At 37.1% G+C, this 22613-nt stretch overlaps 3 protein-coding genes across 3 annotated transcripts; 2 read left to right on the top strand and 1 right to left on the bottom strand.

Annotated features, from left to right (window-relative positions):
• Positions 1 to 1995: 1995 nt before the first annotated feature.
• Positions 1996 to 5704, top strand: LOC127102589 (uncharacterized). The gene is made up of 4 exons (XM_051039943.1): positions 1996 to 2083; positions 2174 to 2248; positions 2306 to 2401; positions 5232 to 5704. Exons 1-4 carry the CDS (start codon positions 1996 to 1998, stop codon positions 5702 to 5704), a joined length of 732 nt encoding a protein of 243 aa, XP_050895900.1.
• A 736-nt stretch (positions 5705 to 6440) lies between these two features.
• Positions 6441 to 9575, top strand: LOC127102588 (uncharacterized). Its single transcript, XM_051039942.1, has 2 exons — positions 6441 to 6910; positions 9479 to 9575. Exons 1-2 carry the CDS (start codon positions 6441 to 6443, stop codon positions 9573 to 9575), a joined length of 567 nt encoding a protein of 188 aa, XP_050895899.1.
• Positions 9576 to 10299: 724 nt separating this feature from the next.
• Positions 10300 to 21959, bottom strand: LOC127102587 (uncharacterized). Its single transcript, XM_051039941.1, has 4 exons — positions 19317 to 21959; positions 18609 to 18842; positions 11449 to 11586; positions 10300 to 10680 (listed from the first exon to the last, which is right to left on the bottom strand). Exons 1-4 carry the CDS (start codon positions 21957 to 21959, stop codon positions 10300 to 10302), a joined length of 3396 nt encoding a protein of 1131 aa, XP_050895898.1.
• Positions 21960 to 22613: the final 654 nt, after the last annotated feature.

The following is a 22613-nucleotide window of genomic DNA, read 5'->3' as shown; positions in this document are numbered from 1 at the left end:
CACATCAAATATTTTAAATAACTTCCTCCAGCACCACTATATATGATAACTGCATCTATAATAAGAAGATACAGGTTTAGAATGGAACAAAAAGAGAGTAATGATAGTAGATGAGACAAATTGAAAAGTGGTTACACACTTCTTCTTTATTCCAAATCTAGTATCATATTGTTCTCATTTTTTCTCTTTTCCATGTCTGTTTAATTTTTTTTATTCAATCTCTTTTCATTCTCAAAATATCTCACAAAAACAAATATATTTTCATTATCTTTGAAGAACACAGGTTCGATAATATCGTGGAGTTTTAATTTTAATATTCAAGATGGCTACTATCATATAATAAATGTGGGTTCTTATTTTGAGTAATTATATATGCACAAAGGAATTGTAAAAATAACGGGCTACTGTTATTTATTTTTTATCTTTATGCACGTCTGGTTTGCTTGCTTATGCACAGATAAATTGTATATATGATGTGCACGTGTTGATTATATAGCCAAGTTTACTGTGACCATGCCTATTATGAGTTTTAGTAGAATAAGTTATATATTTCTTCATGGCAAACATATTGTTCAGGTTTTTCTTGCTCAAACACATAGACTAGATTCCAATGTTTCCTGAGATTCAATTGATGTTGAAGGATTTTATGACTTTTCCTACAACAACTTCAACATCATTGTCTTTCAAATTACCTTGAAACATGATTCTTGACAATTTACTAGATGCAAATTTTCTCTCATAACATATCACATCTTCAAATCATTCCCACCCAACATCTTTTAAGAAGAACTTTGGAAGAACAATTGTTCAAATTATGAGTGTGTCTTTTCTTATGCCACATAATGTTAAGAAAATTATTACTATTTTCTCTAACCATTACTGTTGTTAATGACTCCTTTTTTTCTTGCACAAATTCATGAATTTTTAACTACTTCATTCTTATGTTGCATATACTTTGCCTGTATATAAGTTAATGGTTGCTCATCATGTCAGACTTTTCACAAGCTTCTTATATTTATAATAATCTCAAAATAAAGTGATCTAGATATTCAGAGAGTTGTTTTAAGGTTATGTGATAATTAGGATTTTGCTTATGATGCAGATACATTGCACAAAACTAAGTTACGTAACTATCTTAATTACAAATCTACTTGGTTTGGTATCTTTTATTCCTATGCTACTCTTTGGTCCATACCTCATGGTATTCTTTTAATAAAAAAAAATTGTTATTCCATCATGTCATTCATATTGTTTACACACTTTAGTATTTGCATTCTTTTTTTTGTATTTCTCTATTCTTCTTCGCAGTTACCACATATGTTTGCTTTTTTATGCATAAACTGCTCAGGACAAACCAGAGAGAAGAAACAACCAAAAACTTATTAGTCAACCAAACCAATCAATTGTCAAGTTCTTTCCTTCTAGATATGCTAATAGACAAACACATTTAACTATTTTATGGCTATTAGTATTCCGCTCCTCTTGCCTTCATAAACCACTGATAACAAAAAAAAATAAAAAATTTACATTACATGAAATGTCTATTAACTAACCCAAGTTGTCAATCTATAGGATTGCCATCAAAAGAAAAATAAACATTTTTTTTAGTTTAGATTATATTTTTAACATATATTTTGAAAATATTATTTTTGAAGTAACTTTTTTTTTAAAATATTTTATTTTAAAGCAAATCTATATTTACTACTATTTTCAACATAATTAGTGAGTTTATGTTGCTTATAAATTACATATGTGTTTGGCAGTTACATTATCAAAATGGAAAATAATACCTGTCAAATATCAAGTCAACAACAAAGATCAAGAAGACCCGAAAATGAAAGAAAAATGAGACAAAATATGAGCAACAAGCAGAGAGAAAACCATTTGTCGAGGCGACGTGAAAATTATAGGGGGCGGAAAGAGAAAGATAAACAAGCTCAAACGTCTCGCCCTATAAACAGTCAATCGAGAGTTCCATTTTAAAATTTTACAAATATGACTTTTCCAAGATCACACTTTCAAGGAACTCATGACAATGAAGCTGGCTCAAGTAGAATTACACATATTAATGATATTGCACTTGGTTGGTGATGATCAATATATACATCATATATTACATTGTATAATTTTGTTTGCTTTCTTCATATCTCATTTTATGTATTTAAACTCGCAGGTCGTAATTGCTCAATACCTAATCAACGAAACAACATGAGTCAATCAGATACAAGTATAAGGGATATTGTTCTAAGTATGCGAGTAATAATTTTTATACATGTATATATATTAATTATTATTTTTGTATCAGATGATATGGATGTTGATGAAGCTTTGGAGGATGCAGTAATATCATATGTTAACATGGAGGCTAGAGAAAATGGTGCATTATCATGTCGTCCTCAAAGTATGTTCATTTAAACATTTTGTGTCAAATAAATGTAGATTTTACTCAGGTGCATAAAATTTAAAATCATGTAATAAGAAATTAGAAATAGTAATCATCAATCATCATTAATTATTAATAGATGTAATAAATATTATACACAATAAAAAATAGTAATTAGTATCATCATTTTTCAATAAATAAAAATTTGTCTACATTGTAGAAATATTCAATGAAGTGCTGAAATAAAATTGTGAAATATGTCTCCTTTACATTTTTTAAATATAGTGAACAATTTATCTTTATTCATTTATTTACCATCATAAATTTATTTGTCTTTTATTGATCTATCATGCACCATTTGTTTTCCCATATGGATAGCATCATTGGGCTTCATTCCTCTTCTTTTTCTTTTTAAGAAAGAAGTGATAAAAACAAAATATAAAAAAGTATAGTTAATAAAAACACACATAAATAAGTCATTATTTTCTTTCGAGATATAAAACCAAATTTAAGCCACATGATGAAAGCAAGGAGTGAAAAAAATATACAAAGAATATTTTCTTTTATAGATTTAAAATTATCATGAAGAAACAGAATAATTTAAATATATCGAATATAAATTATAAATTTAGAAATATAAAAGGTAAGTTTGAATGACAAAAGAAAAAAAATTGAATTCAATGTTAGAATTCTATAGTTATAAAGTGCAGTAATTATGTCAAAAAAGCACAGTAATTAACCAACAAAATTAATCAATAAATTTTAATATTCATTCATAACATATCAAATCAAAAGTTGTATCATTACTAAAATTGTGGCTAAAACATACGTCTTCGCTGAAATTGTGTTTTCTCTTCTTCTCCCTTTTCCCTCTCCATATCTATCTCCTTCAAAAATATTATAAAAATTAGCATAAAATTATTGATTTACTTTTTCTTATGTTGATTGAAAACTGGAATAATAATGCATCTGAAGTGAACGTCTATCAACCTTTTGTGATTATATGTTAAAAAAATAAAAGATATTGAAAACAATAAAAGCACAATAACGAATAATATACCTTCTACCAGATGAAATAAAGATTAAAGAAAACAATAAAATAGAGATTAAATAATAAAGAGAATTATAGAAAACAATAAAATAAAGATTAAAGAATAAAGAGAATTATAGAGAAGAAAAATAGAGATTAAAGACTAAAGAGAACATAAAAAAACAGAGATTAAAGACTATATAGAGTAGTGGAGGGCGGGGGTTGAATGAAATCCATCCTCTTCCTTTCTCTTTCCTTTCCATTTTTCACTTTCCATTCATTTGTTCTGGCAATTACACTTTTGATAATCTCCATTGTTAACCTCCCCTTTATTGCTCGGTAAAAAACCTTGGTTATATATTCAACTGTGCAGCCGTTTTTTTAAAATCATTTTTTAATTTTTAAAATTAAAAAGGTAAGATTTGAAATAAAAATAAGCTACATCAATACAAAGTTTTGGCTTTATATATTTTTATTTATTATTAATAAATTATAGAGTTATTTTTGGTGAATTATAGAGCATAAATTAAACAATTGTCTTAAAATGTTATAAGTAGCATTTTTTAATTTGAAAAAAAAAGAAGGAAAATTGATAGCTTTAAAAATTGAATGAGGTGAGAAATAAAACTATTAAAGAAGTTACCAATGAATGCAAAAGTTGTAAGTGAAATTGTGTTCTTTAGTCATGTGAAATATAACATGATACAAAATCAACTAAATAGACCTTTTGATATGTTTTTTTTTTAGATCTTAGTCATGAATATTCCATCAAATGTGATTATCTAACACCAAATCCATATAAAAAGAGAAACAATTATATATAAAAAATAGAATTTATCAATTAGAATTAGAAGTTAAAACTATAGTTTGAGAATTGAACATAACAAAAAAGTAAAGAGAAAATTGAGGATTGTGGCAGGATATAAAGATACCCCATTGAAACATAGTTTTCACTGGTTGTTATACATAGTAGTTTTCACCAGAACGTCTTCATATATCATATAAAAAATTAACCAATCATTTCTATGCACGGTAGTTTTCACTGGTTGCTTACGATTTTCCTATTTAATAATAAAATAAAAAGAATGTTAAAAATAACATTTTTTAAAATAAAAAAATGTAAGAAAAATTTATTAATGAGAAGTAACTATGCGTGGAAGAGCCGAACATATTTTCCATTTCTAAAAGTTAACTTCATCCAAAATGATGTTTCATTGATCCATACAATCTCTTTACACTATAAATAAAAACACATATAAATAAGAAATACAACTAAAACTGATCTAGAACATGAGATAATGTGATTCGGTCGAGATAATATGTGTTTGAAATTAAATAGTTTATTAATTATTCATCTGGTTGCCACTTCTCCACGAATGTATCTCTCCAGTAGCAAATTTAGATATTAAGAAGAAATACTACGGTGCTGACAATTGCCTCATACGTTTTACAAAGTCAAGCGGTGCCATTTTACATATTAGTTAATTGTTTTGAGAATTTAAAAGAAAAACAAAAGACAAATCACTAAAACGATTATATCTGTAGTTTTAAATAAACTTCTTAAATCAACCGCACCTCAACTTTTCTATACACAATTCAATTCATTTTAGTAACTTACATGTTTTAAAATAAATAAATATTAAAAATAATGGATAAATAAAAAACAAATAAAAATGGGTTGTTATGAAAGGAAGGGTAATATTGGAATAAAAAAAAGTCAACCCAAAATTCCTTATCCTCTTTATAGACAGTAAGTAATAGATTGTATTTTAGATTTTAGATAATATTTAGTAATCAATATCAAACTCCTGTCTGTAGAATCAGGACATGCTTTTCGAGCAAATCACAATATTGCTCGAAATTTCAAAAATAACATGACGATGGCAAAATCTCGGTTGCCTCATCCAATTACCTGTAGACACTACAATGCAAGATTGTTTCATTATGAATCACGTGACACGTGTTGTACTTGTGGAAAGATATCATTTTCAGGAGTTAATGCTCCTATAGAATTTCAACAATTATTTTTGGATGATTCAGCTGAAGGAAAACATTTTAGGCAACATATTCAAAGTTATAACCATGTGCTCTCATTCACTTCAATTGGTGTTCATGTTGATGAGAATATTCTTGCATCTGATCGTGGTATATACACATTTCGTGCTCAAGGTGTTTTTTACCATAACATAGGATTTTTCTATCCAAATGAGGGTGCCATGCCGCATTTCTTACAACTATACATCTACGACACCGATAATGAGCTACATAATAGAAAGCATGAAAATTCATAGCTGCACCAAAATGTAGTTCATAAATTACAGAAAATGCTCCATCAGTTTAATCATTTTGTAATTAGGTTCAAGCAACTGTCACTACTTTCAAATATCAGTGAATGTAGCCTCATACTTAAGGAGCGTCCAAGTAATCACCATCAATACAACCTTCCAACTGCAGAACAAGTTGCGATAATTATTGTTGGATATGATGCGGATTCTATGGAATATGGAAGGGATATTAATGTCATTTGTCATGATGGAAATCTCAAAAAAGTTCAAAAGACAAAGGGATATTATGATCCTTTGCAATATCCTATATTATTTCCATTTGGGACGCATGGTTGGGATGTCAACACAATAAATTGTAATGGACGAAGAGTGTCATGTCGAGCGTATTACAGTTATATGCTTCAATCAATCAACTGTAGTTAAATGCGGGTCAACTATTGCAACAATATGTTGTTGACAATTATGTCAAAATTTAATCAGGGAGGTTAAGGTAGATTAAAGAGCACCAAAGTGATATACATGCTGAATTGTACCAAGGTTTACAGGATGCTTTGCATGTTGGTGAAACTAATGAAGGTACAAATTCATATAGCATAAATATACAGCTTTTGATTAATTATTAGTTGTACTTCTAATGCTAATCATTCATGTATTCTAATACTAATTCATTTTATGAATCGTCGTAGAAAACATTAGAAAAAGAACAATTTTGCCATCATCATTTATTGACGGTCGTCGAGACATGACACAGCATTATGAAGATGGCATGGCTATTGTTCTTAGTGGCGGTAAACCAAATATTTTTCTAGCAATGACATGCAATCCTTCTTGGAGTGAGATAACATCAGAACTTTTATCTTTTCAAACACCACAAGATCGTCCAGATTTTCTAACAAGAATATTTTGTTCGAAATTCGAGCAATTGAAGGATGATGTTATTAATAAAGGAGTCTTGGAAAAAGTTAAAAGTTACATGTATGTCACTGAATTTCAAAAGCGAGGAATTTCACATGTGCATATGTTGTTGGTCTTAGAAAGTAATGATAAGTTGCATGACCCAAAAGATTATGATAGTATGATAAGAGCAGAAATACATAAATTAGAATATGAACCACAGTTGCATGAAGCTGTTGTAAAACATATGATCCACAAACCTTGCGGCATAATCAAACGAAAGTCTCCATGTATGAAAGACAGACATTGTAAGAAAAGGTATCTCAAACAATTCTTGGATGAAACACGTCAAGGCACTGACTCATATTTGTCGCACCTCGAAAAAATGGGGATACGACTTTAAAGCGAAGCGCGATCGCACGCTCGCAATGATGGACTGAACAGAGTCGCCACCGAACTTTATTTATTCCTAAAAAGGAAAGGGGAAATATCGATAAAACCCAAGACAAAACGGCAATGATTATTGGTCGTCGCAACCAAATCAGGGTTCGGGAGTCGATTACGCAAGGGGAAGGTATTAGCACCCCTCACGTCCGTTGTACTCAACGGGAACCATTAGGTCAGTTGTGTGCGTTAGTGTTAGTTCGAAATGTTAGGCTTTTCAATTTATTAGGTAGGAAAGAAAGAATAGAAGAAATGAGAAATGCTTTTGGATTTTTGACGAAGGACTAAACCTAAGTTTTTTATTAGTGGGCCTGACAAGATTTATAAATCCTGCTCCTACGTATCTCAAAAGAGAAATCAAGGCTTACGTAGTTCTGGGTAGAAAAATGTTTATTTGTTGGTCGATTTTAGCGAAAGCTACTTTGTGTCAAATCGACGAAAACATTGTTGGACTACCCAAAACAGGTGGAAAAACATTGCCTTGCATTGCTTTGAGACAAAGTACCTTTCGTTTGAGAAAAAGGTTTAAGAGTCAATCGCACGGCGAGAAAAGAAATTGATTGGTTCGATGTATTTTGAATAATGGCGAGAACTTGGATGAGCGAGATATACATCTCGAATCCTAGTCTCAGGAGTGCACGATATACACCATGTTCCATTTCCATCTTTATTAAAAAAAGTATTAAGGTAGGAATTAGGTATTTTGAAGTTTGAAACACGAGTACTTGTGACTTACAAGCTCTTACAGCTTGGATCTAATACTCGGGACTACGTCTGGACATTCCACCCAGGCAGTCTGTTTCTTTCCAATATTGCTAAGAAAATGATTCGAATATTTATGAATGTTTTGGAGGGAAGATGAATATTTATGGCTTGCAAGCTCTTACAGCTTGAGCCTAATATTCGGGATTACGACTGGATATTCTCTCCAGGTAATCTTTTTCTTCCAACTTTATTAAGAAGATGGTTTGAGATATTTACAGGTGTTTTGGAGAGAAGACGAATATTTATGGCTTGCAAGCTCTTACAGCTTGAGCCTAATATTCGGGATTATGACTGGATATTCCCTCCAGGATAATCTTTTTCTTCACGTTTTATTTAGAAAATGATTTGAATATTAGAGTGTTAAAGAGAAGACGAATATTAACGGCTTGCAAGCTCTTACAGCTTGAGCCAAATATTCGGGATTACGACTGGACATTCCATCCAGGTAATCTTTTTCTTCACGCTTTATTTAGAAAATGTCTTGAATAATAAATTAAAATAATCAAAGTACATAGGTTTGAAATTATTGAAAGTTAAGTTGATGTTGCTTAAGAGCTCATTGTAAGAAGGCCCAAGAGTAAGCCATGCGAGGTTGATGGCGATGCTTAAAAGCAATCGACTTACAAGGGTATGGAAATGGGCTCGACGTTGAATCGAGAATCAAGTGATATTTATCATTATTATTTTTTGAATGGTTTTTCTTTTCATCAAGGAAAATGAGATGATTCATCATGATTGTAACATACCTCACACATAAAATCAATAATTTGTACAAATGAATGGACAAGCACAAATATAATAATTCTCATAAATCCCAAAAAAAAAAAAAATTGCCTAAATAATATTAAAAAAATAAAATAAAAATAAAAATAAATAAAATAAATGATAAGAGAAACATGTTAATTGATTAAATAAGAAGACTATATAATTAAATATGAGTTATTAATAATAATAATAATAAAGATTTAATTGTTAAATAAAACTTCATCAAAAATCAAATAAAATTTGGATTTTTTTTATTAAAAGAAGGGAAAGAAGAAAAAACAAATCTGCTAATATAACCCAAATAAAAAACTTCACAAATTAGAGGGGTCTTGAAGGCCCACGAGGCCCATTAGGGCAGAATCCAGGCGGGTCAACCAAACCCCACCCTGATCCAAAATTCTCCCCAGCAATCTGCAGGAGCACGTGGGGAAAAGGAAAACTACAGTTAAACGGTCACATGGGGACCGAAAAGCCATTAGTGCAGAGGGAGAAAAACTAGGTAGCCGGCCTTGGGCAGCGGAAAAGGCGCCGCTTATAGTGGCCTTAACTCGCCTAAAATAAAATGAAAATGAACAAATGAGATGTTACATTTCCATCTTTAACTCTCTCTCCTCACTCTGAAACACTCGCTCAAAACCTCTCTGTCAAAAGGCTATTCTCCTCACACGACAAATACAAAGAACACTCACCAAATCCTGAACCCTAATCACCGATGTTAAACTTCCGATATCAAACGAAATAAAGACAATCATCTTGCCACGGAATAAATGAAGCAAAGAAAAGAGGAACCATACACATGTTTATGAATCTGAAAGTGAGACGACGAAAAGGGGAGAAATGTACCGGATTGGTAAGTTTTGGGAGGAAGTCAATAGGATGAGTGCTTCTCGAACCCTCTCCTGTTTTTCGCAGTCACGACTCCCTTGGTTATCGCGACGTTTGTGGTGTTTGCGAGGAAACGGTTTTGATGGAGCTCAAAGCGTGTTCAGAAATTCACAATGATTCCTAGTGGCTTCGTAACAGAAACTTGGTATGAGTCTCCTCCGTCGACTCAACTCCGAAGCGTGCTCGTTTGCCTGCTTGGCCCTTGTCTCAGCTTCGTCCAAATGCCGGCGAGATGAAGCTCTAGGTTTCTCTCCACAGCGAGCCGCCTCCAGGTTCTTTAGCCTCTGTCTCGTTTTAGAGTCTCTAGGGTTTCTTTCTTATCTTTTTGAACGGTAGCCGCTCTCCTCTCTAGGGTTTATGTGAATAGTGGTCCTTCTTTTATATGCCACTAATCTCTTTCCTCTGATGTGCAGCGGAGGCTCTCGTACGGAGGATGTTGGGGAAATTTTTTCCTCTTTCAACAGGTGGTCCCTCCTCTACTCCTTATTACTCTTTTACTGCTTTGTAAAAAAAAATTTAATCACTTCTTACAAATTTACTCGACACACTTGAATAAGAATGGGATATGTGTTATTGGAATCATGGGAATGGGATTGTATTAATTTCATGACTGGGTTGTTGAAGCTTGCAGGAGGACATGTCGGGCTTAACCAATGGAAGGGTGAGCAGAGAAAGCTTGTAGCCCACCATTGACATCAACGGTATTGAACCAAATGTGTCTGGCAACAGAAAGAGCATGGTGGTAGGAAGGGAAAAGAGAGGCGAAAACCATTTCTTTGGCGTATTGGGTGTTTCCACAGATAAGTAATCATTTTCATTAACCTAATCCCAATTTCATTCTGCAGACACTAATCTCTTCTTAGTGTTTTGTTCGATTGTGTAGTAGTCGAATTCAATTGCAAAACGGATCTATCTGTTGTTTTTTCATCCGGTAGATCAGTTTCATTATTAATCCCATTGATGTTTGGTGTACAAAGCTTGTCTGCAATTCCATCCAACTTACCATGATACTTCATCATGTCATGTATCTTTAACATAACTGGCACTTTGTAAACACTTGGTTTTGTGCCTTGGATAAATTGAAATGCTGCTTTGGAAACCAAAACCGCAACCTGATGTGAACCACATGCAACATCTCCTTTTGATTTTTTTTCTTTGGTTTTGGGGTATTGACTGTCGTGATTTGGTTTGATCTTTGCAGGGTCACAGTTGTGGCTTTGGACGTTGCACTGCGTTTCAATTTGCACAAAGATTCAGAGAATTAACCATAAATCTGAAGGGGTGCGAAATTGAGCGTTCAATGGTGATTATGAAGAATGTCCAGAAGAGGTTCAATGATTGGGCTCATGTATTTGTACAGAGTTGTGGGTGAGTTTTAATTTCTAGATGTGAGTTCTGCGTTTTCCTTGTTCATGCCGTTTATTCCAATCTGCACTTTGTTCATGCTGCTACAAGTTCCTTTTGCGTTTTGGTATCTTAGTTTGCCTTTTGTGAGTACTTGCGTTTTAATCCAGCTTCAGTTGCCGTTTTGGTTTTTATACTGCAATGGTGTTTAAGGGACTGACAATCGTATGATAACACTGGCCATTGGTGTAGGGTCCTGCTGTCACTACTGTGATGACGTTTTGGGCGTGACAAGGCATAGCTCCAGTTCGAGGATGTTAAGTTCCAGCAAATTGGATACATGACAATAAGGCCAGCACCAACAATGATCTTATCGTTGGATGGAGAGAAGCTAATGCCAGCAGTTGGTGTCCAATTGTATCCCACAGATGTATTGTCCTATCATCACCAGCTGTCACAAAAAGGTGACGACTAACCCGAGAATAATCAAGAACTCTCAACATCTATTGATTGGGATCTTTGAGTTCAGTCATCCTTTGCCTAGAGGCAAGGTTATGAAGTATAAGGTCTCCATTGAGGCTAATAGAAGCCAAATTATATAAGTATTCACATAACACATTTGGTAGCAAATTCGAGTAGGACTCCACAAAAACCTCTGTAAATTCTAATAAGTGAAAAGCCGATGTACGCTCGTTTTCATGATCCAACACCAAACTCCCATTCCTCTTTAGTTCTTCTATATTTTTTTTACCAGATTTCTTGATAATGGAACATATCCTGGCATGTGCATACTGCAAATAAACAACAGTATTTTCCTTATCATTAAGCATATGATCAAAGTTGAAAGTGTAATTTGTTAATCTATTGATCTTCCAGTCAGCATACTTAACAACTCCATATCCAATTATCTATGATGTTTTCTCACTCTCTTCCTCTCTGAAACTTGACTTGAAAACTCTTGAAGTAAGATTTGTTTGGAGAGAAATAATCACAGTAGTAACTATTGCAAGTATTGATAAAAGGATCATGAGCATCATTTTGTTTGCACATTGCCCATGGAACACCAGTACTAAGTCATACAGCTATATGTATATAAATAAAGAGAAAGTAGGGATTAGGATCCTTGGGATTCTTGGGGATGGGCTGGATTTGGTCCAAATGCCAATTTTTTGTAAATTTGTAATTTATATGACTTGTAATGATTGTAATATTTGGTGTGAATGAAAAATGGGTGACCTTGTGGCAAAACAAAATTGTTCTCTTGTACCTTAGAACTTCCCGATATTCATGTGATGGGATACTTTATCCACATGCCATGTAAATGGATGATTATGATTGAATGAATGAAAAATATGAAATAGTAAACATGAACATGTATGAAGGTGAATGCAGAAAGAATGCAAACGAGTGATTGATGGGGAAAAATTTTCAGTGCCAAAATCGGGGTATGACAGTTGCCCCTATTTAAACATCCTCCACCAGAGGAACTTGAAACAGCATTTTTCATTGGATCGCAGTGGGGGATGGTTAAATACGATGGAGACCCAGATTTTGATCCTGAAAATGAAAATGCTATGATATGATATGCATGGATGCAGGATTCTTTATTTTTTTGATTTTATCTGTTAGGGACACGATGAATCCTTAACAGGAGATGCTACTTGACAGACCAATCTGTGGGGAATACTGATGGTCCACAGGGAGACAAACAAATGGTAACAACAACTCACTGGGGATAACAATCCTGTTGGAGAGTCAGACACACACTTGAGAGTACTCAAAGTGAAACTCGATGAACGACACTTAGAATACAAGAGATTTTGGCAGTAAGTTCACACATGACTTACTAAACCCGAATAAGAAAAATTTCTACAACAGGTTCATACATGACCTGGCAACATTGGAACAAAAGGTTCAGCAACAGGTTCATACATGACCTGACAATACTGGAATAATCAAAGAAAAAGATTCTTCAAAATAGGTTCAGACATGACCTGGTAATACTGGAATAAAAGCTCAACAACAACGGGTCATACATGACCTGACAATGCTGGGGGATACCAAGACGTTCTGACAGCAGGTTCAAACATGACCTAACAAACTCAGAAAAATTCAAAAAGATTATATCAACAGGTTCATACATGACCTGATGACAACTTGAATACCTTGAGAAAATTTCCACGACAAGTTCATACATGACTTGACGACACTGGAATAATCAAAGAAAAAGATTCTTCCAAAATAGGTTCATACATGACCTAGTAGTATTGGAATAAAGGCTCAACAGCAACGGGTTCATACATGACCTGACAATGCTGGGGCAATCAAAGAATTTTCTGACAGTAGGTTCAGACATGACCTAACAAACTCAGAAAAATTCGAAAAGAGTATATCAACAGGTTCATACATGACCTGATGACAAACTTGAACCTTTTGAGAAAACTTCCACAACAAGTTCATACATGACTTGACAACATTGGAACAAAAGGTTCAGCAACAGGTTCATACATGACCTGGTAATACTGAAATAAAAGCTGAATAGCAGGTTCATACATGACCTGACAAAACAAGAACGTTCAAAGAATTTTCAACAACAGGTTCATACATGACCTGACAACACTTGACTATTCAAAGAGTATTCAATTAACAGGTTCATACATGACCTGACATCGCTTGGGAAAAAATCAAAGGGAGTTTTATCAATAGGTTCATACATGACCTGAGAATATTGGAAAACATACAAAGGAACATCATTGGAGCTTTCTAACACGAAGAACCTCCAAGCTTCTGGAAATTCCTCAAGATGATAAGTCATACATGACTTTCACGGAACCATCAGGAAAGACAGGGTAATTAAACTCTCTGTACGTGCCAACAACAATTGGACTTTTGACCGTAAGTAATGGACTACAACCAACTTTGCCAGCAACAACTGGACTTTGACCAAAAGCAATGGATTACAACCAGCTTGCCAGCAACAACTGGACTTTGACCAGAAGCAATGGATTACAACCAAACTTCAGATATCCATTACAAATGTACTTACAAACAGACTGGTAGTGATGCCAACGACGATACTAGCGACAACTGGTCTTTGGATCAAGGGATAACAATCACCAACGTGACCTGGGTCAATGCAAAATGAGCACAAAGTACATTTCGGCTATGCATGGTTTGGATTTTCCTTATATGCATGATGTATGAATGATCATGAAATGCAAATGCTGACAATATACAGACTGATAATTAAGGAAAGCTTTAGGGAGGTACTGAATCCTCAACATCAATAACTCAACCAAAGGAGTGAGTAAATTCAATAAAGGAGGACCTATCAAGCTGAACAGTTACAACTGGCCCAATAATCCTTCCAGAGAATGATAAATTTGTGCTATCTAGAGATAGATGTTGATCGTCCAAGGGGCGTCTTGCAACTTGAGACTTGCGGGGAAAGACGAAAGATTTCCTTTTAATATTTCCACATGTCAAAGCAAAAATTGTGTTTCTCAATATGTTGAAAAATTCTTTTTTGAGTTCAAAATTTCATTATTAACAAATAAATGACATTTTGCATAACAAAGAAAATCAGAGAAAAACAGCAAATGATAGAATTTGATGGGCAAACTTGTATTTATTCAAGAATGGTAGCACGCAAATGGCGTAGCTCCATGGAATGTTACAAATTTGAAAATGGCAATAGGGAAAGGTTTACATTGAATCCCAATGACTACTACTATCCCTAATAACAATGACTCCATGAGACCTTGCTTCTGAAGGGAGTAACTAGATTGATCTTTCATTTTTTGCTCTTCTGTGTTGATCAATGACGAACCGATGCAGTCCATGCCTTTTGTCCCTAATTTTTGCCTGGATCGCCCTTTCGGGTTTTCAATCCACCGGGACGCTCGTTTTTGCCTAAGTCGCCCTTTCAAGTTTTCGACTTAGCGAGCTACCATTTTTTTTTATCCCTAACTTTTGCCTGGACCGCCCTTTCGGGTTTTCTGTCCACCGGGATTTGTCAGGCATAATATCTTTTGACTGCATCAGAGTTCACAGGGTGACTGAGCTCTTCGCCATCCATAGTTGTGAGAAATAGAGCACCTCCAGAGTATGCTCTCTTTACAACGTATGGGCCTTCATAGTTGGGAGTCCACTTCCCACGTGAATCTTTGTGTACTGGCAAGATCTTCTTAAGCACGGGATCTCCTTCCTTGAACTCTCGAGGACGGACCTTCTTGTCAAATGCCTTCTTGATTCGTTGCTGGTACAATTGTCCATGGCACAGAGCGGTCATCCGCTTCTCATCAATGAGATTAAGTTGATCATAGTTATTCTGGATCCATTCAGCTTCATCCAGCTTAGCTTCCATCAATATTCTCGTGGAAGGTATCTCTACTTCGATTGGGAGGACTGCGTCCATCCCATATACTAAGGAGAATGGGGTTGCCCCTATTGAAGTGCGGACTGAAGTCCGGTATCCATGCAGAGCAAAGGGTAGCATCTCGTGCCAATCCTTATAAGTTTTCACCATCTTTTGCATGATCTTCTTGATATTTTTATTGGCAGCTTCAACAGCATCGTTCATCTTTGGACGGTATGGAGAAGAATTATGGTGGTCAATCTTGAAACTCTCACATAATTATGTCATTGTCTTATTGTTCAAGTTTGAACCATTGTCGGTGATGATCTTGCTTGGGATTCCATAGTGGCAGATAATCTCCTTCTTGATAAAGCGAGCAACCACATGTCTCGTCACATTGGTATAGGAAGCAGCCTCTACCCATTTAGTAAAGTAATCGATGGCAACCAGGATGAAGCGGTGACCATTGGAAGCCTTAGGCTCTATAGCACCAATCATGTCGATGCCCCACATTGAGAAAGGCCAAGGCGACGTCAAAATATTCAAAAGTGTTTGCGGTACATGCACCTTATCAGCATAAATTTGGCATTTATGACATTTTCTTGCATAGCTGAAACAATCAGACTCCATGGTCAACCAATAATAGCCAGCTCTCAAAATCTTCTTGGCCATGGCATGCCCATTAGAATGGGTTCCAAAGGATCCTTCATGAATCTCCTTGATTAACATGTCTGCTTCGTGTCTATCCACGCATCTGAGCAGAACCATGTCATGGTTTCTCTTGTAAAGCACATCATTGCTCAAAAAGAATTTGGACGATAATCTTCTCAGAGTTTTCTTATCCAACAATGTAGCATCTTCTGGATACTCTTGACTTAAAAGATATCGCTTGATGTCATGAAACCATGGTTTACCATCAGTTTCTTCTTCAATCAATTGACAGTAGGCAGGCTCGTCTCTTCGTTCGATTCGAATGAGTGGAGCTTCATTATGGAATCTGACTTGGTACATTGATGCTAATGTTGCCAAAGCGTCAGCCACTTGACTCTCTACTCTTGGGATGTGATGGAAAGTGATATCATCAAAGTATTATATCATCTTCACAACACGAGCACGATACGGGATCAGCTTTGCATCACGGGTCTCCCATTCACCTTTGACTTGATAGATCACCAAGGCTGAATCTCCATACACCTCAAGGATCTTGATTCGGAGATCAATTGCGACTTCAAGACCAAGAATACAAGCTTCATATTCAGCGACATTATTCGTATAATCAAAGCACAACCTTGCTGTGAAAGGGGTAAAGCCACCATTTGGATTCATCAAAACGGCTCCCACACCATGACCACTGTAATTGGAGGAACCTCCGAACGCGAGCTTCCATCGAGATCCTGGTTCTGGTCCTTCATCTGGGCCTGGCATCTCACAATCCTTTATCACCATTATATCCTCATCGGGGAAATCAAACTTCAACGGCTGATAGTCTTCAATTGGTTGGTGAGCAAGATATTTTGCTAAAACACTCCCCTTGATTGCCTTCTGGGTTACGTACTGGATGTCATACTCTGACAAGAGCATCTGCCAACGGGCAAGTCTTCCAGTCAAGGCCGGCTTCTCAAAGATATACTTTATTGGATCCATCTTTGAGATCAACAAAGTAGTATGGCAAATCATGTACTGCCTCAAACGACGAGCGGCCCATGCTAGCGCGCAACAAGTTTTCTCCAAAAGCGAATATCGACTTTCACAATCGGTAAACTTTTTACTCAGATAGTAAATAGCATGTTCTTTCCGACCAGTTTCGTCATGTTGCCCCAGCACGCATCCCATTGACCCTTCAAGCACAGTCATATACATGATTAATGGCTTTCCTAGGACAGGTGGAATTAAAATAGGAGGCTCTTGCAAGTATTGACGAATCTTCTCAAAAGCATTTTGACAATCAGAATTCCATTCAACAGCTTGATCTTTTCGAAGCAATTTGAAGATAGGCTCACACATGGCCGTCATGTGAGATAAACCTTGAGATGTAATTCAAACGTCCAAGGAAACCTCTGACCTCTCGCTCGGTGCGTGGAGCAGGCATTTCTTGTATAGCTCGGACCTTGTCAGGGTCTACCTCAATTCCTCGTTAACTAACGATGAAGCCAAGCAACTTCCCCGAACGGACACCAAATGTGCATTTTGCAGGGTTTAATCGTAATCTAAACTTTCTGAGGCGTTCAAACAGCTTCTTCAGATGGCTCATATGATCTTCTTCATTCTGAGATTTAGCGATCATGTCATCAACATAGACCTCTATCTCCTTGTGCATCTTATCATGGAAAAGAGTGACCATAGCTCTTTGGTAAGTTGCCCCAGCATTTTTGAGACCGAAAGGCATTACCTTATAGCAAAAAGTGCCCCAAGGGGTAATAAAAGTGGTCTTTTCCATGTCATATGGAGCCATCTTGATTTGATTGTATCCAGAAAAACCAACCATAAAGGAGAATACAGAAAACCTTGCAGTGTTGTCTACCAAAGTATCAATGTGTGGTAGAGGGAAATCGTCCTTCGGACTAGCTCTGTTCAGATCCCTATAGTTAACACACATCCTCACCTTTCCATCCTTTTTAGGCACAGGTACAATGTTAGCTACCCATTGTGGGTACTTCGCCACTGCAAGAAAACCAGCGTCAAATTGTCGTTTGACTTCTTCGCGAATCTTTAGAGCCATATCTGGTCTTGTTCTTCGGAGTTTCTATTTTACTGGCCGGCAGTCTAGCTGAAGTGGCAGCTTGTGCTCAACGATGTCGGTGTCTAGACCTGGCATATCCTGGTATGACCATGCAAATACATCCACATATTCTTGTAGCAGCTTGACTAATCTCTCTTTGACGCTTGCTTCAAGTGTGGTGCTGATTTTGACTTCTTTCTTCTCTTCCTCTGTGCCAAGGTTGATTGTTTCCACCGGTTCTTCATGTGGCTGAAGGGCTTTGGACTCGTGCTCGAGCAGCCTTGCCAATTCGTCGGGGATGTAACAATCTTCTTCACCCTCTTCTTCCACTTGGTAGATAGGGGATTCAAAGTTATGAGAGGTAGTAAAGTCATTGGATTCAACGGGGTTATCATTTATTCTGCATGTTTGAATGATTGATTTCTTTTAGAAAAGTGAAAACAAAAGATGCATAAATGAATTTTTTTTTTTTTTGAAAAGATTGTCATTTTCTTAAGAGAAGGAAAAATAAATAAATAAAAAGAATTTAACAAAATGTCTTTCATTTATTGATAATGATTATTTGAAAATGAAAAAGGGCCTATACAACATGATCCATTAGCCTCGGGCAGAGCTAAGGATTTGAAAGGAAAAATTTCGGGGATCTCAACCGCCTTCCAGTTGTTCAAAGTTGTCTCACACCGGTAAACCAAACATGGCTCGTCTTCACTTTCGGTGCTATCTTCAATTGCATTAACCTGATCTCCATGGATGAATCCTGTGCTGAGGAATACTTCCTGGATGCTTCGGGTGTTGTCCTTTGCAGGGACTCGGGCTCCTTTCGCAGCGGAAGGCACATATCCCAGACCAAAGTGATCATGCTTCTCACGAATATCAATAAGTTGACCCCAACCTTCAGGGTTTCCTCCTTCGATGCTAGACTTTGCGCTTTTCAGAGACGCGAAAGATGAACAAGCTTTCCCAACAGGGTCCTTCATTTCCACAAAAGTGGCATTGGCTATTTCAAGAGCTTGGAAAGAAGTTTATAAAGCGTCCTCATCAGCCTCAATGTATCTGAAGGATGAAAGGTGACTGACCACAAAGTCCTCCTCTCCAGAAATGAGGATTAATTGATTGTCCACTACAAACTTCATTTTCTGATGCAAGGTGGAGGTAACTGCCCCTGCAGCATGAATCCAGGGACGTCCCAATAAGCAGCTATATGCTGGATTAATATCCATGACTTGGAAATTAATCGGGAATACATGAGGGCCAATCAATATGGGCAATTCAACCTCTCCAATCACTGTTCTCCTGGAACCATCAAAAGCTTTCACTACCAAGGCACTAGGCTTCATAGCTGGTCCTTGATAAGATAATTTGGCGAGTGTTCTCTTTGGCATAACATTCAGAGAAGATCCAGTATCAACCAACACTCTCGCCAAAGCATCATCTTTGCATTTCACCGAGATATGGAGAGCACGGTTGTGATTTTGTCCATCCTCAGGTAATTCTTCTCCACTGAAGCTCAAAGTATTGCAGGCTGTGATATTTGCAACTACTCCATCAAATTGGTCCACTGTTATGCTTTGTGTTACATGAGCTTGAGCAAGCACCTTCAACAAAGCCTCCATATGGGCTTGGGAGCTCAATAACAGAGACAGAATAGAGATTTTAGATGGTGTTTGATGCAGTTGATCCACCACTTTGTAGTCACTTCTTTTGATTAACTTCAAGAATTCAACAGCATCTTCGGATTGGACCACTTCGGGTTCTTTAGTGGGAGCTGCAACTGTTGATTCCTTGGTCGGCCTTTGAGGAGTCACATTGAATTCGGGCGTATAGATTCGACCACTACGGGTCATTCTGCTCATTCCTGTAATATTGGTGACGTCTTCACTTATAGCTTCTGTCACCTCAGTGTCTGAACTTCCTTCAACAACCTTATCCACAACAGTAATCTCATATTTCCAAGGCACGGCCTTGGTGCTCTCATACGGAAAAGGTGCGGGCATACATATTTCAACAGGCGACGGATGACTATTCTCAGGCGCCACCCTTCTGCTATAGTAAGGGATTTCCACTGGTTCGGGTAAATTGAAACAAGGTTCAATTACCAACACGTCTTCATTCTTCATAGCACTGGATATTTGAAGCACTCCTTTATCCATCAGATCTTGAATGTTGTCTCGTACCACCTGACATCCCTTTGGGTATGTGGCACACTCTTCACAGTTGTCATGATCAACATTAACCAGGCCAACTTCCACCAATCGGCCATAGAATGCTGCCAAAGGAGTCTTTACATCCTCCACCTTCTCAACCGTAACACCAACAGAAGCATCTTCAATGGCGTTGACTTCAGGATTTCCATGGGGAGGAAGGGGATTGTTCTTCACATTCGGTCCCATGTCCTTAAAAGACAAGATCTTGCTCTCAATCAATTCTCGAACCCTATGCTTTAGAGCGTAACAACCCTCTAGGTCATGCCCGGGGGCACCTTCATGAAAAGGACAGTGTGCATTAGGGTTGTACCATGGAGGAAGACGGTCAGGTGGAGGTCCCATAGGTCTGGGAACTACCAACCCCTTTTGCAACAAGGAGGGATAAAGCTCAGTGTAGGACATTGGGATTGGATTGAAGGTCGCCCTTTCCCCTTGTCTCCTATTTTGGTTTTGAGCATTCTGCCTCGGCGCTTGAGCTCTCGGTTGTTGATAAACAGGAGTTGCTGGTGCTTGTTGATAAGCTGGCGGAGCCGCAGCACGTTGTTGAACTGGAGCTGGTCGATAAGCTGGAGGCGCTTGATAAGCCTGAGAAGGCTGTTGATTGAATGCAGGCGTCACAGCAGCCATGTATGGTTGCGGAGCATACTGGACGGGATACATGGGTTGCTGATAGGGAATTGGTTGTTGAACATACTGCTGAGGTGGATATTGTTGTGGTCTCCTTCTTGGAGGAGCTCTTCCTTGACCATCAGTCACAGCATTCGTTTCCCCTTCCTTCTTTCTAGGAAACCCTCCAGAGAACTTCTTTGGATTAACACTTGAAGTTCCAGCTACAACCGCCAGTTTGCCATTCCTTACACCATATTCCACGCGAGCTCCTATAGCAACAAGCTCGGAGAATCCCAAAGAAGCACTTCCAACCATCTTCTCATAGTATTGAGGCTGGACAGTGTCGATAAATAGTTTGGCCAATTCTTTCTCAGCAAGAGGTGGTTCAACCTGAGAAGCCAGTTCCCTCCATCTTTGAGCATATTCTTTAAAGGACTCCTTATCATGCTGGAACATGCTTTGCAACTGTCTTCTATCAGGCGCCATGTCCATATTGTATTTGTAATGTTTTATGAACGCATCTGACAGGTCTTGGAAACACCTGATCCTGTTCTGATCCAGACTTAGATACCATTTGGAAGGAGCCCCACTCAAACTGTCTTGAAAGCAATGGATCATCAGCTTGTCGTCTTCCACGTGTGCAGCCATTTTTCGATAATACATGATGAGATGGCTCTTTGGACAAGTATGTCCCTTGTATTTGTCGAAGTCCGGAGTTTTTAATTTGGCTGGAATCACCAAACCGGATACAAGGCACATTTCTTTGGCAGCAGATCCAAAGACATGGTCTCCTTCTAGATCTCGGAACTTCTTCTCGAGGAGCTGCATGTTCTCCTTTACCTCTCTGAAGTCCTCAAACCTTACTTCGTCACCAGCAACAGTTGAGTCAACAGTCTGATACATGTGGTTTTGATCTTCATAATGAGGAACATGCCTAGCATAGGCGGTTGGTGGAACCACAGTATAGATGACTGGACGTGCGTCGGTGTAAACTGGTAATGGCACAGCTTGTTGGACAGATTGCCCCATTTCGTGCACCACCTCCGCTCGGGGGACGAAGTCATAAGGTAGCCCATATGGAGGAAGGGTTGAGGGTAACGTCCTCTGAGGTGGGACTTCTACTGCTGGGCCCGTGGTCTCTGAAATCACGGTCGCTTGTGGAATCTCGAACCTGAAGGTTAAAGCTTGCAGCATCTCTCGCATCTGGGACATGCCTCCTTTGATTTCGTCTAGTTCAGCTCTAACTCGGGCGCTCTCTTGTTCTTGTTCAGCCATTCTCTGTCTTGCTCTGGCGCGAGTGTTATACTGGTGTTGAAAATTCAGCGTGAAACTAGTGGAAGAAAAGGGCGGAGTGAGACTCTTTTTTTTTTGAAAATGTATGAATGCATGTATGGATGCATTTGTTTGCAAAACTCTCAGTTATCTTTATTATTTATTCCAGCAATGTTAGAATATAAGAACAATATGTAATAATTGAGACCCAAAATGACAACTTCCATTAATCAAAATCAAATTCGAATACAAAAGTATTTAACTTCAAGTACACATGATTCGAATACAAAAAGATTTAGACACCAACAATTCAAATTCAAGTACATGTAAACTTAAGTTCTGTCTCAGCTCTTATGATCGTAGCCAGATCTGTGGTGAGCTCATTCATCATTTTCTTGATAAACTTGACGAAATTGAAAACTTGAGGAGGTGTGTTTTCTGGACACATACACCAATCCGCTTCCTGGAGTTTTTCTGGGAGTTCCAACATATTTAGGTTAACAAACCTAGCTAAGTTGCGGAACTTGCCATTCCATTCAACATAGAGCTCTTGGAGTTTCTGGATGACCTTTTGATCTTCATCTAAGGTTGCTCTAGCCTCTCTATACAACCTTTTCCAGTACACACAATCATTCTGTAGGAGTAAGTAGGCTGCAT

This window comes from Lathyrus oleraceus, chromosome 7 (genome assembly GCF_024323335.1).
Source record: "Lathyrus oleraceus cultivar Zhongwan6 chromosome 7, CAAS_Psat_ZW6_1.0, whole genome shotgun sequence".
Taxonomy (NCBI): Eukaryota; Viridiplantae; Streptophyta; class Magnoliopsida; order Fabales; family Fabaceae; genus Lathyrus; species Lathyrus oleraceus.
The sequence above is the reverse complement of the archived record's forward strand: the minus strand, read 5'-3'. Positions and strand labels throughout refer to the sequence as shown.

Bases quoted from the DNA above. Each gene is read 5' to 3' on its own strand.
- LOC127102587 (XM_051039941.1), bottom strand. From the start codon at position 21,959: ATGGCTGAACAAGAACAAGAGAGCGCCCGAGTTAGAGCTGAACTAGAC. The intron at 11,587-18,608 runs GTTAATGCAATT...GTTTATTTGCAG, and splicing joins GATTCATCCATGGAGATCAG to TATGCACATGCCAGGATATG. The intron at 10,681-11,448 runs GTTTTTGTGGAG...ATTGAAACGCAG, and splicing joins ACTTATTAGAATTTACAGAG to TGCAACGTCCAAAGCCACAA.
- LOC127102589 (XM_051039943.1), top strand. From the start codon at position 1,996: ATGACTTTTCCAAGATCACACTTTCAAGGAACTCATGACAATGAAGCT. The intron at 2,084-2,173 runs GTTGGTGATGAT...TTAAACTCGCAG, and splicing joins TATTAATGATATTGCACTTG to GTCGTAATTGCTCAATACCT. The intron at 2,402-5,231 runs GTATGTTCATTT...TCCTGTCTGTAG, and splicing joins ATTATCATGTCGTCCTCAAA to AATCAGGACATGCTTTTCGA.
- LOC127102588 (XM_051039942.1), top strand. From the start codon at position 6,441: ATGACACAGCATTATGAAGATGGCATGGCTATTGTTCTTAGTGGCGGT. The intron at 6,911-9,478 runs GTATCTCAAACA...TGTTTTTCGCAG, and splicing joins GACAGACATTGTAAGAAAAG to TCACGACTCCCTTGGTTATC.